The 14,760-nt window shown below is 42.6% G+C and overlaps 1 protein-coding gene across 1 annotated transcript in view; it reads left to right on the top strand.

Annotated features, from left to right (window-relative positions):
- The first annotated feature begins 785 nt into the window (after nt 1-785).
- TPCN2 (two pore segment channel 2) overlaps nt 786-14,760 on the top strand; it is a 36,066-nt gene continuing 22,091 nt past the window's right edge. The window contains exons 1-6 of the mRNA XM_035117140.2: nt 786-983; nt 6,067-6,128; nt 6,555-6,631; nt 10,157-10,334; nt 10,671-10,787; nt 14,221-14,327. Coding sequence (XP_034973031.2) covers nt 800-983; nt 6,067-6,128; nt 6,555-6,631; nt 10,157-10,334; nt 10,671-10,787; nt 14,221-14,327 — 725 coding nt within the window. The 5' untranslated portion in view covers nt 786-799. The remainder of the gene's footprint in view (nt 984-6,066; nt 6,129-6,554; nt 6,632-10,156; nt 10,335-10,670; nt 10,788-14,220; nt 14,328-14,760) is intronic.

Raw genomic sequence — 14,760 nt, 5'->3', positions numbered from 1 at the left:
GCATAGAATGGAGCAGATGCTTATCTGGAGGTTAACACACCCCGTTGAATTAAAAGCGAATCTGCTTTCTGCCCTGAGTCACACGACGACAGTTCCTCTGAGCATGAACAGAAAGCACCTCCCAGCACAGCCCGCCTGGAAGCATGATCTGGGAAATAGCACCCGCGTTTTAACGCAGCCCTGGGCTCCGGAGCTCCTCTGTTTGAATCACAGAATAGAACGGTAGAGTTGGAAGGTACAGCGAGGGTCATCCAGTCCATCCCCCTGCAACGCGGGGATCTTTTTTTGCCCAACGTGGGGCTTGAACCCGCAACCCTGAGATTAAGAGCCATATGCTCTATCGACCGAAGACCCTATTCTTCTGCGGATCAGGGAAGCTCCCGCGGGTCTGGCCCTTTAGTCCCCCTCTCAGCAAAACCAGAATCGCACGGGAGTTCGACGGCCGCGCAGAAGAAGAGCGCCCGCGGCTGAGCAGCGCCGCGAAAGGGGCGAACCGCGCGAACTCCATAGCTGCCAAGTTTTCGCTTTTCTCGCGAGGAAGCCTATTCAGCATAAGGGAAAATCCCTGTAAAAAAGGGATAACTTGGCAGCTATGGCGAACTCCCCCCCCCCCGCGGAGGAAGCTCCGCCCTGCCTCTGACTATTAGGCGTCATAGCTGGAGCCGTGTGGGGCAAGCGGCTCCTCCCACCGCGCGGCGCGGACGGAGCGCCCCGGGCTCAGCGCGAGAGTCCCGCCCCCTCGGCTTGCCCTGCAGCCTCCGCCTCCTCCAGCTTCGTTCGGGAGCCGCTTCCGCTCGCCATGGAGGACTCGGAGGAGGCAGGCAACCCCGAAAGAGAGCCTCTGCTGGCGACGCCGCCGACGGCGGCTCCCAGCGGCTCCCGAGGGCTACGTCGCCTCTACTCGGGCGGGGACGGTGCTGCCCCGGGCGACAGAGGAAACGGCGGCGGCTCCGAGGCCTCCTGGTCTTCCCCGGGCGGGAACGGTGAGCCCACGGGGGCGTCGGTGGGGAATCGGGGCTACCAGTCGACTGCTGGATCCTGAAGCCAGGGACACGGGCCGGGCCGGGCTGGTGGGGCAAGAGCGAGTCCACTGCAGGGCTCAAGTTCTGACCCTGGAGGTGCCAGGGCTTGAGCCAAGCCTCGGAGTTGCATCCTGGGGTGCCCAAGAGCTGTCCCTTCATCCTCACCTGCACCGGGCTGGTTGGAAGGGGTTAGCGGGTGGTCAGGCGCCTGCAGCACTAGCCTATGCATGCTTGGGCTCTCTCTCTCTCTCTCTCTCTCTCTCTCTCTCTCTCTCTCTCTCTCTCTCTCTCTCTCTCTCTCTCTCTCTCTCTCTCTCTCTCTCTCCCTCCCTCCCTCTCCCTCTCTCTCTCTCTCTCTCTCTCTCTCTCTCTCTCCCTCTCTCATTTTTATTAAATTTTCTGTTTTACCATTAAAATACTCATTTAAACATCCTTCAAATATCAATGACTTTCCTTCTTCTCTTTCCATGGCTCATTTTGCATATCACAAATGCCTGCATATTTTACAAAAACTAAAGCATTCCATATTCCATTATCACATCCATCTCTGCATGCTTTCTCTCAATAGGGTTTCCTCTCCCAGGTAAGTACCGGTAGGTGTGGGATTGCGTAGCTTTCACAACGGAGTAGTTTGTTCCTGCTCACAGAGCCCTTGCACTGAAAAGGGGCACCCTTGGTCAGTAAGGCCTGCATGGGTTGAGGGAAGCAGTTCTAAAGTGCCCCTGAACATGTGCAGACAGGAGGACTCAAGGTCCACTACCAGCACTTCAGAGATCTCTTGAGGCATCTCTTTTCAGAGCAGCAAATGCAACTTTCTCAGGATTATAAATTAATCGCTGTTACAGGCTTTTGCCCCACCGTTTGGTGTGACATAACCTTAGCCTCCTGTTTATGACAGTCCCTGCTGGGTAGGTGTGGCAGTGTTCCTTCTGTTTTACTTGTTTTACTGTTTTACTCTGTTTTTCTTAAATATTGTTGGGTAGACTGCAGTTGCGAGAAAGAGCAGAGAGAGAGAAAATTACATTTACAGCATGTAGGACAGGCATCCCCAAACTGCAGCCCTCCAGATGTTTTGGCCTACAACGCCCATGATCCCTAGCTAAGAGGACCAGTGGTCAGGGATGATGGTAATTGTAGTCCAAAACACCTGGAGGGCTGAAGTTTGGGGATGCCTGATGTAGGACAATGCCTATAAAGACTGTACTTTAGATAGTACAATGAAACATCAACATTGGTTGCATACTTCTTGTGCCTTGTGTCAACTTCTGTGATGGAAGTGGTACAGCAGATCTGCTAATCGATTGTCTGCACTTCTAGATTACAGAGCCAATTACTAATCCATCCATATTAAATCATACAAACGATTCCATGGCCTAGAATGTTGCAGGTCCAGTGCCACATCCCCAGGGATGCTGGGCTGTGAAGTGATACTCTCCCAATAAATACAGAACAGTAACTCCACAGTTCACATAACAGTAGGAAAGCAATCATTTTTCATAGCACATGTTTACATATTGTTTCAGCAAGGATTCCATGCACTCCCATCAGTCATTTGCATTTGCAATAGCGAAGTCTAGCTCAGATGTTTGTGCCTTTCCCCTGAATTATTTGAACTCTATAAAGAACTATAGATGCACAGTGCTATGATAAATGTCAGCGTAGTGACTGGCACCATTTACATCCAAGCTTTTAACTGAGACGATTCATCTGTGTTGGTGATTAGTCATTCAGTTCCACATCTTGAGAAGTCACTCTCCCTACAATCTCCAGGGCACACCCAAGTTCCACCCACAATAACATTTGGAAATCATTTGTTCATACTTTCCTGGACAATGTGAATACTTGGCTTAAAAGAAGGGCACAGCATTTTTAGAACAGGGCAGTTGCATTTGAAGCATCTAAGAACATATAGAGAGCCCTTGCTGGATCATGCCAAAGGTCCATTTAGTCTAGCATCAGTGGCCAACCAAATGCCTATGGGAAATCCGCTAGAAGGGCATGAGTGCAGCAGCACTCTTCCTATACGCCAGGGGTGCCCAGCTTCCAAGAGACTACGATCTACTCACAGTTAAAAACTGGCAGTGATCTACCTCCTTTTGGGGGGTTCAGGTCAAAGTTGTTGAGTTTTTTTTAGGAAGGAAAGCCCTGTTTGGGGGGGTTCATGTAAAAGTTGTTGAACTTCTTTAGGGGAGAGGAAAGCGACATTGAGCTCTTTTTTTTTTTAGCAAGGAAAGCCCTGTTTTGGGTGGTTCAGGTCATTTTAGGGGTGCAGGGCAAAGATGTTGAGCTTTTTTTAGGGAAGCCAAAGTTTTTTAGCTTCTTTGGGGAGAGCCACTGATCTACCGGTGATCTACCACAGACGTCCAGTGATCTACCGGTAGATCATGATCTACCTGTTGGACATGCCTGCCCAGTGACTGGTATTCAGAGGCATACAGGGTTCGAAATTAGCAGGGTGCCAGGCGCGTTTTGCACCTAAAGATTCTCCATTTGGAGCACCTCAAAAAGCCTGGGTGCCATTTTTTGCACCTGGCTGACACCCAAGGATTACTGAAATATACATACTTTGAAGTTTCAAAGTTATGTTAAGGATAGACAATATGTTAAGGAGTTTAACAATAAAGAGTAGAGTGTTTTGAAAACTGAAGTATAGTACCAATATTTTTTATTGTGAACATCAAATTAAACATCTATTAACAATTTCTGTTAAAAATGTAGTATTAACAATGTGTCACTTATGTGAATGGCATGTTATCAAAGTAATAAATTAAAAGTGTTGCCAACCCTCCCCCTCCCCCAATGATGAATAGACATTCTGTTTTGGCGCCCACAACCCAGGTCCCAGGAGCCATTTGGCTCCTAGCTTTTCTATCCCAGTTTCTAACACTGGAGACATACCACCTTTGACACTGAAGGTACATCATCACTGTGTTCAGTCCAGATGCACCATTTCTTCTAATGTGGAGCTTTGGGTGGTGGTGGGAGTAGTTCTGCAAGTTTGCAGCAGAAGATTGCATGAAACTGATTGACTGATGGCCATAGTCTAGCCCCTAATTTCCCCTTCTCCATCTTCAGAGCAATTTTGCACTTAAAAACATTTTCTTTAAAAAAATATTAATTGGGCAATGAATGAATAAATTAACATGCAAATTGTGCTTTTAAAAATGTTGGGCAGCCTGTGCAAAGCAGCATAGGGACAAGACCCATCATGGCAGCATTAGCATTTGTTTCCTGGTATATACAGCTGTCACTTCAGTTGCAAAACTGGAAGGAAGGGAAGCTCGCTGGGTATGTGAGCTGGGCAGCCTGCTGTGAGCTTTGCAGTATGTTCCAAAAGTTTATCTCCTGCAGACAAGGAGCTAGAACATGGGAAGTCAGTGCGCCCTGCAGATCTGGATCACAACTTCCATTATCCCTAACCATTGACCATTGGTGATGCAAGTTGCAGTCCAGAACATCTGAAGGGTACCATCTTGGCTATGGGATGGAGGTTCCTTCTCCGGAGCTATTCCAGCTTTAGAAGGGCAATGCATAAATATACACTTGTCTCTTGAGTGCTTCTGTTGCATTCCCTGGTGTCCACTTTTAGGATTTGGACCCCAGTCCACCAAGAACTTCTTCACAAGCCTCATTACAATGGATGGGAGTGATGCAAGAGCATAGCTGTTCTCTTAACATGCATGTCTGCTTCTAGAGCTTCTTATCCCATACAGCCCAAGTATGTGATCTTGCTTGTTGGCTCACTGCCTATTTTGAGTGTAACTTTGTATTCAAAAGGTGGACAGTCTCAGACTTGCTTGTTACAGGAATGGCTTGTTGCTGCTTTCCTGTAATTGCTTTCACCATGCTAATTTGCCAGTACTCCCTCTGCTAATTTACTTGCCTGTATGCCCTTGCTGGAGAAGAGTGAACTAAGGACAGGACTGATTGAGGGGTAATCTGCTACAATCCTCTATTTACAATTGCTGCTGCTGTTTCCTTGAGTTAAACCCTTTCATCCACAAGAGGGAAGCGGTAAACAATGTGAAAATTACCTCATGTGTGAGGCAGTTTTGAAGTAAATCAAGAGTGTCTTAGGTTGCAAGTCTAAGAAGACATATTAGGGAGGAAGCTCTGAGGAGCACAGTGAGAATTACTTTGGAGCAAATATGCAGAGCATTGCGCTGCACGTGAAATTTCTCATTGGGCATGCTTTAGCATGTAGATGTGTTCGCAGCTGGAAATCAAAAAGGAAATAGGTGGGAGCCAGAACATTCTTGTTGCATCCTGTTAACCAGGAAACTGCCCAAAATGACTGAAATCATGATCAAAGGGGTATTTGTGAATGGCCCCTCATATTCCTTCCGGACCACTCAATTAACATTAATTTTTGAAGGTTCAACCATACAAAAATAGCTGAAGATTAGCCAGTAATTCAAAAATACTTTTTTTCTTGATGCCAAAGTTCCTGAAATATGACTCTGCGCCATTTCTAAAGGAAACTAACCAAGCAGGACGATGTTACCAAATTGTCAGGTGGCCATGGTTTAAGAAAAATGGTCTCTTGTGCCGTATTGGAACTCCTGCCAGACCATGATTTGCCCAAAGGCTGAAGGTTCTCCACCTCTGCTTTAAGGGGAACATTACAGATTTCTCCTCAATTGATTTTTGTTTGTTTTTTAGCGCAAACTTGGCACTGGTGGCATCTTCAGTCTTCCTTCCTAAATATACGCAAATTCAGCACAGCAGAGATAAGTACAAGGCTAACACATGAATGTTCATGGCATTACTGCTCTTATATTGGTTTAGAGATAACCTAAAATCCACTGCTTGGACTAATTCACAGGTCCCTTTCTTAATCCTGATGGTAGGCCAGTAGACGGGCTCTCGACTCCCTTTCCTCCTTCCTTCTCCTATTGCATTCACTGAAAAGATGCTTGAGATGTGATGACATCCCAAAAGGCTAAATTAAGCAATACCAACACTTTGTGTGGTATCTTCATGATTTATAAAACTAGCTATTAGCTTTGTTGGGATCACAGAAATGACTGTTGTATCTTTGCAGTTGCCGATGACCAAAATCCCTACTTGAACCAAGCCGTAGTGTTCATTGAAGATGCAATACAGGTAAATGTCTCATCTGCCAGGCTACGGCCAAAGTGGAGATAACTGATTAGTGCCCAGTGAAATAAACTATTGCATAGGACTTGAGTATTCTGTTTTTTATTGGTGAGCTGCCAGTTTATGGCACACAGTTAAATTAATGTTAGGCTCTGTAGTCCGGTCTTACCAGCTGTGCAGTAAGAGACTGCCCTAAATAATTTTAGGGAAGCTTGATTTCTGCGTATTTGTGTTTTCATCTCTTTGGACAACTGGGATTGCATAATTGTTGCTCACGGCACTTGTAAGAGCCATTCCGTGTTGGGAAATCAGCTTGTTTAAAGGTTAGTGGATGTTGCCTTGAATAGTGCTTGCCTGTATAGATTGGCTTGACTTTGAATAACAGAGCAATTGTGATGCCTGAGTGATCTATCTTGCCTTTCATCTCTCTAGTATCGTTCCATAAATCACCGTGTGGATTCTTACTCCTTGTGGCTTTATCGGCGGTATTACTCAGAAGTTTGCCAATGGTGAGAACCGGGCTCTTTTCTCTTGCTCATCTCTGATGCTTAGAGCCTCTGTCACTCTCTGACTCCACAAATCCTTGGTTCCTCTGTCAATGCAAGGCATTTTTATATTTTCCTAACTATCCCTCTTGGGATTTCCTTTCTGGCATCTGCAAGTCAGCAGCTACGTTGGGCACTTTCGTTTTGTAGCCATAACCATGATACCTCTCTCCAGCACTCCCAAGTTGGTAGGCTGGAGAAAGAGACCTTTTGCTAAACAATGTGACATTGCTACAAATATTGCTGGTCATCACAGATATAAAATCGCCCCTGTCCAACCAGGTCCCTGTGGAAAACTCACAAACAGAATGTGAGTGCAGCAGCACTCCACAGCTGCTGCTCCCCACCAACCTTTAGTCGGAGGCCTTATTAGAGTGTTTCAGCCACATTTAAAAATATTTATTTAAAATTATGTTTATAAGTTGAAATGGAATTTGCACTTTTGTCTGCTCTTGTGATAGCATAACACCCCACTGGACGAAAGCAATAGGGTTGCCAGACTCAATAGTGGACAGGACTTCTGTGCCTTTAATTGCCCTGCTCTCTTTTGAGTCTGGAAACCTTAAAGAGAAACCAGCAGACCCTTTGTTTAATTTCCAAGCAAAGGGTCTGCTGGTTTCTCTTTAAGGTTTCCAGAATCAAAAGAGAGCAGGGCAATTAAAGGCACAGAAGTCCTGTCCACTATTGAGTCTGGCAACCCTAGAAAGCAGAGGTATGGGAACCCAGAAATGGTTGAATAGTTAAGAACCCAACTGCACAATCCTATGCATGTCTACTCAGAAATACAACCCACTGAGTTCAAGAGGACTTACTCCTGGGAAAGTATATATAGGATTGCAACCCACTTGTTGAATTCAACATAATGTTAAGCAGAATGTTTTGTTGGCACAATAACCCCCCTCTCCTTCCCTGTTCCCCCAACCCTCCAGAGTAGATTTGGGGATAGTGTGGGGAGGAGGGGGCAATCCCATTATGCTGGTGTTAATCCTGTTTAAGTGAATACCACCTACATTTCTTATTTCTTTCTTTTTCTTTTTTTGGTTATTTATATTTTTTGAAGTTATTTCAATTAAAAGAAATAAAGTGATACAGAAAAAAGAAGGGAAAGTAAGGGGGGGGGAAAGAACAACAGACACATATGAAAATAATAGATAGATATGCAAAAATGCAGTATATTTCCATACATTCTTATATAAATTGGTACTGTATAGTGTTATTATCCTTAATGCTTATGTAAATGTTAATAGCCTACTACATTTTGTATAAAGCCCTTCCAAATATTATCATATTTATCCAAGCAAAGTCCACATCTGTAAGCATTCCGTTCACAGGTTGCGAGTGTTGTCATATCGCCAATTTATTTTTAAAAATAAATCCTTAAGAAAAATTCCCAGGATTACAAAAATATATATGCGGATTTACCCTCTACCCTGTTTTAAGTTGTGATACATTCCATGTTATTAATCATCCTTTATTTCTGCCCTTTCCCCCAAAGTACCCCAGAGTGGCAAACAACAAAACAATTTACATGCTTAGAAACAAGCCAAATATCCTCACAACTAATCATTTGAAAGCTTCCAGAAATGTATTTTTCAGCCACCAAATGTGTGAGTGAACAGGAATGTTTTAAAACCCTACCTAAACATTAATAACGTAGGCCAATGACCCCCCCCCCCCGGCGTTCCATAGGTAATGGGTTGCTGCTGAAAAGAACCTGTCATAGTTCCCAGTTCCCGACTTTGCCAACCTTCATCTCCTAAGCTAGGGAAATGTTACATTTCCAGATTCTTACTATCACAAGCATAGTTGCAAATGGCAGGAATGCCAAAATGTGTCGGTGATAATTTAAATCCTTATGTCTTGAAAATGAGGAATATCATTGAAATATGTGCAGTAACTATAGCAGGTGTGGGAAATCTTTGGCCCTCCAGATGTTGCTACAACTTCCACCAACCGTTGCCATTGGCAGCGCTTGCTGGTGTTGATGGGAATTGTGGTTCAGAAACATTTGGAGGGCCAGAGATTCCCCATGTCTGATCTGTAGTGTTTGCTATTGCAAAAAAGGGCTTGGTTTTATCAACTACATTTTTAATCATCCAATTTTTAATCATCCTGTGACCATTGCAGCAGTGACAATGGTACTACCATTAGGTCATTGTCTTGTTGCGTTGTATATTTGATAAAGGGGAGCCACACTGGGGTGAAGGTGTCCTCCTTTGATTGTCCCTGTGCTAGTTTTAGTTTGTTGGTTAACTTTTCTAGTAGGGTGGTTGCCTATCCCCTCCAACCCCCCCCCCCAGCATACAAATCAATATGGCTAATAAGACCCAACACTCTCCCCTCTAACACATGTAAACAATCCATGCTGCAACCAACCAAACACAACCAACCAAGCTCTGGATCACCCCCTTCCCAATCTCTCGCAATGCCAATAAAAATGAAACCATATATAAATAAAGCACCTACTCAGTTGATGCTGACACAAAAACCCTCCACAAACACTACGCAATAGAATAAAAGTTCATTGTCCCACCCTCTCTCCCTCCCTCCCTCCCTCTCTTCCCTCTTTACCCCAACCGCACAGTGTCTCTGACAATCGTGTCTCATACTGAATGTAAATGAACTGTGAAAAAGATTCTAAAGTAGAGACGCTATACTGTATGTACTTTCTTATGTTCGTTTGTTTTGTAACAGAAAAAAACCTCAAATAAAAACTAATTAAAAAATAGTCATCGTATCAGCTATTCACTCTGTTGTAGATACAGTGCCTTCATCATGTATCAGTCCACACAAAACTTTCACCCTCTTCCAAGGGCAAGCTATCCTTACCAACCTCAGTGTATCTGAAGAAGTGTGCATGCACACGAAAGCTCATACCAAAATATAAACTTAGTTGGTCTTTAAGGTGCTACTGAAGGATTTTTTTTATTTTGCTTACCAACCTAAGATATGCGTTCGCCTAATAGTGTAACGTGAACCAAGCAATTGCAGGTATAACTGGCAGCAATAGCTGGAAAAGAAATAGTGCTGCAGCTGGCTGAATTTTTTGCTCTCCTCGTTGGTATGCCCCTCTAGTCCTCATGTGCACATGTTTAGAGAACAGTTAGCACTACTTTGGATGTGGAGCAAAAGCCTGTCTGAGCTGATCCTGAGAGTTGAAACTATTTTTATTTGTTTTTGGATTTCTGAACTAAAAGCGTGATGCCTGAATGGCTTGGCCGGCTTTAGGTCCAAGGAGACTGGAATGAAGAGCTTGATCTCTTTATGCTGTACTATCACTTTGCAGGGAGGTAACTATTGCACATCATCGTGCTATAAAAGGCTTTCAGTTGTCCATTTAGGCTCAATCCCAGATACCATGCATTTTGACTGCTCCTGATATTAAGCGATTTTATGGCTTTATATTGCACAGTTCCTTTTGGCCAAGTAGCTTTTAGGAGGGTATGTTTTTCATTCAGTAATCACATTGATCTTCCTTTGCTCTTAAAGGATTTTGATTGCCACCATTACACTAATCCTGGCTCTTGCTTTCATCGAAACGCCTTCTTCACTTACTGTCACGTCGGACGTACGATACCGCTTGGAACCCTGGGAGCCTCCATGTGGCTTGACGGAGAGCATTGAACTACTTTGCTTCCTTGTCTTTATAGCGGATGTCTCTGTAAAGGTGAGCGATGACACATTTAATGCCACTTAGAAAATTTCCAGATTCATGAGATGCATTTGAATTGCCCACACTTCCCTATGTGGAATATATGGAATAACCAATGGATTCCAACATGATTCTGGGCTCTATGCTTCAGAAATGGGAAAATTAGGAAATGGTTCTTTTGGAAAAACCTCCCCATCGGTGAAGGCTTCATTTTCATTATGACTGGCCCAGCCATTTTTAGAAAGACTACATCAAGATTAGTCACACTTTAGATTTGTAAAATAAAATCTTTCTGCAAAAGAAAATGTTACAATGACCTAACGACTGTTTAAACATGTATTGCTTCATCAGAGTTACCTAATAGGATGGGAAGAGTTTCGGAAAACCAAGTGGTTGATGGCATATATCCTGGTGCTAATCATCTCCCTTGCAGACTGGACTGCTTCACTGAGTTCTTCCTGTGGTGAGGTAAGGATTATATGTGTGTATGCCACTGAGGCAGGGGCTACAGGGAAGGAGGGTCAGACTGAGCGAGTAGCACTTCGCAGTTGAGCAAGCAAAAAACCCATTTTCACTTTCGCAAAACTTTGAGTTTGTAATCTGAGAGCATCCTCTGCTTATATACTTACAACTTGGAGCAAGCACAGCTCAAAGTCCCACTCTGCTGTGAAGTTGTTGTCATCAGCCTTCTTATCCTGCCCTCCTCCTAACCTCCTCCTCCGCCATGCTATCCTCATGACAACCCTGTGAGGTAGGTTAGGCCCAGAGTCACCCAGTGAACTTCCTCCCTAAGTGGGAGCTTGAATCTGGGCCTCCCTGGTTTCATTTTAACACCCTAGCCTTCATAACATATGGGCATCTCAACTGAAAGTTCAAATCTCCATTCAGTCTTGAAGCACACTGGGTAACTTTGTAATGTTTAACTTTTTAATTTTGTTATATTTAAAATATCTCTATACTGCTTTTCATTGACACGATGCTGGCGCAGTTCACAATATATAAACACAGTACAACAAAATGCACATAATAGCAACACAATGTCATTCAAACCACTGTAAACAATAATACATTATAACCAAGCTGTGAATTACTAGCCAGTAAACCCCACAAGGAGAGGCCATAGCTCAGTGACAGAGTTTCTTCTTTGCATGCAGAAGGTTCCAGGTTGGAACAAGGCATCACTAATAGGCGGTTGACACCCAGTTCAATATATCTATAACAACTGAGCCAGGTATGAGTGTTTGAAGTTTTTGGAGAGTATGTTCGTTTCAGTGGTGTTTCTGCTTGTTGTGTTTTTTAAAATGATTTTGGAAACATCCCTTCTTGTACCAGTACTTTCTTTCTGGAACAGAAATGCTGACTAGAAATAACTCCCACACTGGAAATGAAGATAACCAAATGTTAACGTTATGTAAAGGTATGAGGAACTAAAGAGGAAGAGTTTTGTGCTTTGCTCCATCCGCAGAATTTTGTGCCAAGGTTATTATTTAAACGATTGCAAAAGAGATAAACTTTGCATCTAATGAACTGATCGCTTGGGGAAGGGCTGAGATCCTTCTCTCCATGGCTAGCTGTGTGAGGGTTCAGTATGCCACTGTCAATATCAGTGAAAACAGGTGCAGCTGAAGCAAACCGTCTTTTCCTTCCTCTGTGGGACTTCAAAACATTCTGAAGGATTCTCAGGTTAACCTGTTCTAGCAACAACAGCAACAAAGAGTTTTCTAGTGATTGAGCTAATGTATGAAGTCTTAAGTTGGAAAGTATTTATTTATTGAAAACATTTTTTATGCCACAATTCAGCAGAACTTCCAGGGCAGTTTACAAAAAAAAAAACACAAAAAAACAAAAAAAACCCAAAACCAAGATGCCCCCAAACCAACCCCCCTCTCTGCAGCAATCTGTTAAAAAAGAAAAATACATTAAAACACCTGAAAGAACACAGATGTTTTTTCCATGGCCCTTTCCATGGCACAGTGGTACCTCGGGTTACAAACGCTTCAGGTTACAAACTCCGCTAACCCAGAAATAGTACCTCAAGTTAAGAACTTTGCTTCAGGAAGAGAACAGAAATTATGCTCTGGTGGTGCGGCAGCAGGAGGCCTCATTAGGTTAAGAACATACCTCCGGAACGAATTAAGTTCTTAACCGGAGGTACCACTGTATCTGATGGGGGAATTTCACAAGGAACACCATCACTGAGATTGCCCCAAAATGAGCATTCACCTTGGTTAATAGTTAATGCTTCCCCCCCAGTTAATTTGTTCTTTTTAAAACATGATCTTTATTGGTTTTACAGATTTTACAAATTTCACCATCATAATACATAATACATACCTTATTCCTCTTAACCTTAATACTTTAACTCTAAACAAGTTTGTACTACCCTCCCTCCTGGTTTCTCTATATTTTCTTTATATTTACACATTTGCCATGTTTACATCCTATGTGTACTTAATACTATGGAATAATATTATTCAAAATTTCATTAAATATACATTCTTCAATTGTTGTAATATATTTGTTCAATTTTCTTAAATCCAAAATGAATGATTTTTAATCCATTATGAGGTCTATTTCAGTCCCGCGAGTGTCTTTATTTTTGTATAGTTCTTTTCTATGTATGTTGTAAATTTCATCCAGTCTCTTTGGAATACTTCGTTGCCCTGTTATCTGATTTTTCCAGTCAATTTTGCTATTTCTGCGTACTCGATGAGTTTCCGCTGCCATTCTTCAACTGTGGGTATTTCATATTGCTTCCATTTCTATGCGAGTAGTATTCTCGCCGCGGTAGTAGCATAAAGGAACAGTTTCTAGTCATTCTTTGTTATACCATCTCCAACCAGACCTAGCAAGAATGCTTCTGGTTTTTTGGGGAAAGTGTATCTAACAATCTTTTTTAACTCATTATATATATTTTCCCAGAAGGCTTTAACTTTTTCACATAACCACCACATGTAGAAAAAGTTTCCTTCCTTTGATTCACATTTCCAACAGTTCTTATTTCTCATTCTATACATCTTTGCTAGCCTGGCTGGGGTAAGATACCATCTGTACATCATTTTTTATATATTTTCCTTCAGGGTCACACAAGCGGTAAATTTTAACCCTGTGTTCCATAGCTTTAACCATTTATCATATTCAATACTATAACCTATGTCAATTGCCCACTTTGTCATGACCTCTTTAATTCCTTCATCCTTTGTATGCCACTCCAGCAGAAACTCATAAATTCTAGACAATGTTTTTGTACCTCCTTGTATTACATCAATTTCTATCCTTGATCAACATGTTCGAAGCCATTGGTTTTTTTTTGTCCTTTAAAAGGATATCATTGACTTGGTGGTATTCTAACCATCCTGTTAATTTTGTTTTGAGATCCTCATAAGGCCTAATTTTAATAATATTATTTTCTTCTATCAACAGGTCTCTGTAAGTTAACCAGTCTCCTTTCATATTTTATTTTTTAACTGAAAAGGCTTCTAAGGGTGACAACCATATGGTGTCTTTATCTCAAACCACTCTTTATATCATCCAAGCTTCATACATGTCTTTTTATAACATGGTTCAAAAAGTCCCGATCCACTTTTACTTTCTCATACCCCAGTAAATTTGTTCAAACCTTGTTTTTCTTTCTTTCTTTGTCATCCATTTATACACTGGTAGTCATTACATCATGTGGGTGATCAAATGTTGCCTGTTTGTCTCATTACCAGACTTCCAGTTAAAAAAAGAAAGAAATTATTCCCTTTTGTGCTTGCATTATAATTTGCAGAACTAAACTTTACTGTTCAGCTTGAGCAGCCCATGTGGACATTGCATTAAAAAGCAAACTCATTCTCTGGTTTGGATGCTAGCTTGTTTTGTCATTAACAAGTGCAAAATTTATCCCCTTCAATCTTAGAGTCTGAGAATAAGGCGAATCCTCCGTCCTTTCTTCCTCCTTCAGAACTCTTCAATGATGAAAAAGACACTAAAAAGCATCAAGAGGACATTGCCAGAAATTACAAGGTAATAAGGAGTAATAGAGCAACTATCTTCCAGCCTGCATATAAGAAATCAAGAAATACTGTAGATTTTACTTCCCTATAGTGGCCCAGTTTGTGCACCACAGTTGTTTACCATGACATGTCAATCTGGGATGTTTTACTCCTGCCCGTAGCGGGTGGATAAAACAACCCACGTTTTATGTCTAATTTGTTTTTGGAATGATGATTGTGTTTTGTATGAGCAAAACAAACCATGGTTCCCAATTCAGACATAACACTAAGCCAGGGACCATGTTCATGTCTTCTATTAACTAGTGGGAAGTGAGAAAACAACCCAGATCATTGTGTTCATGGTAAACCTGGGGTGGGGAGCCTGTGGCCCTCCAGATGTTGTTTGACTACACCTCTCATCATCCTTGGCCATAGGCCATGCAACATCTGGAAGGCAGTAAACT

Source organism: Zootoca vivipara, chromosome 1 (assembly GCF_963506605.1).
Source record: "Zootoca vivipara chromosome 1, rZooViv1.1, whole genome shotgun sequence".
NCBI lineage: Eukaryota > Metazoa > Chordata > Lepidosauria > Squamata > Lacertidae > Zootoca > Zootoca vivipara.
Note: the sequence above shows the minus strand (reverse complement) of the source record. Positions and strands in the feature narration are given on the sequence as shown.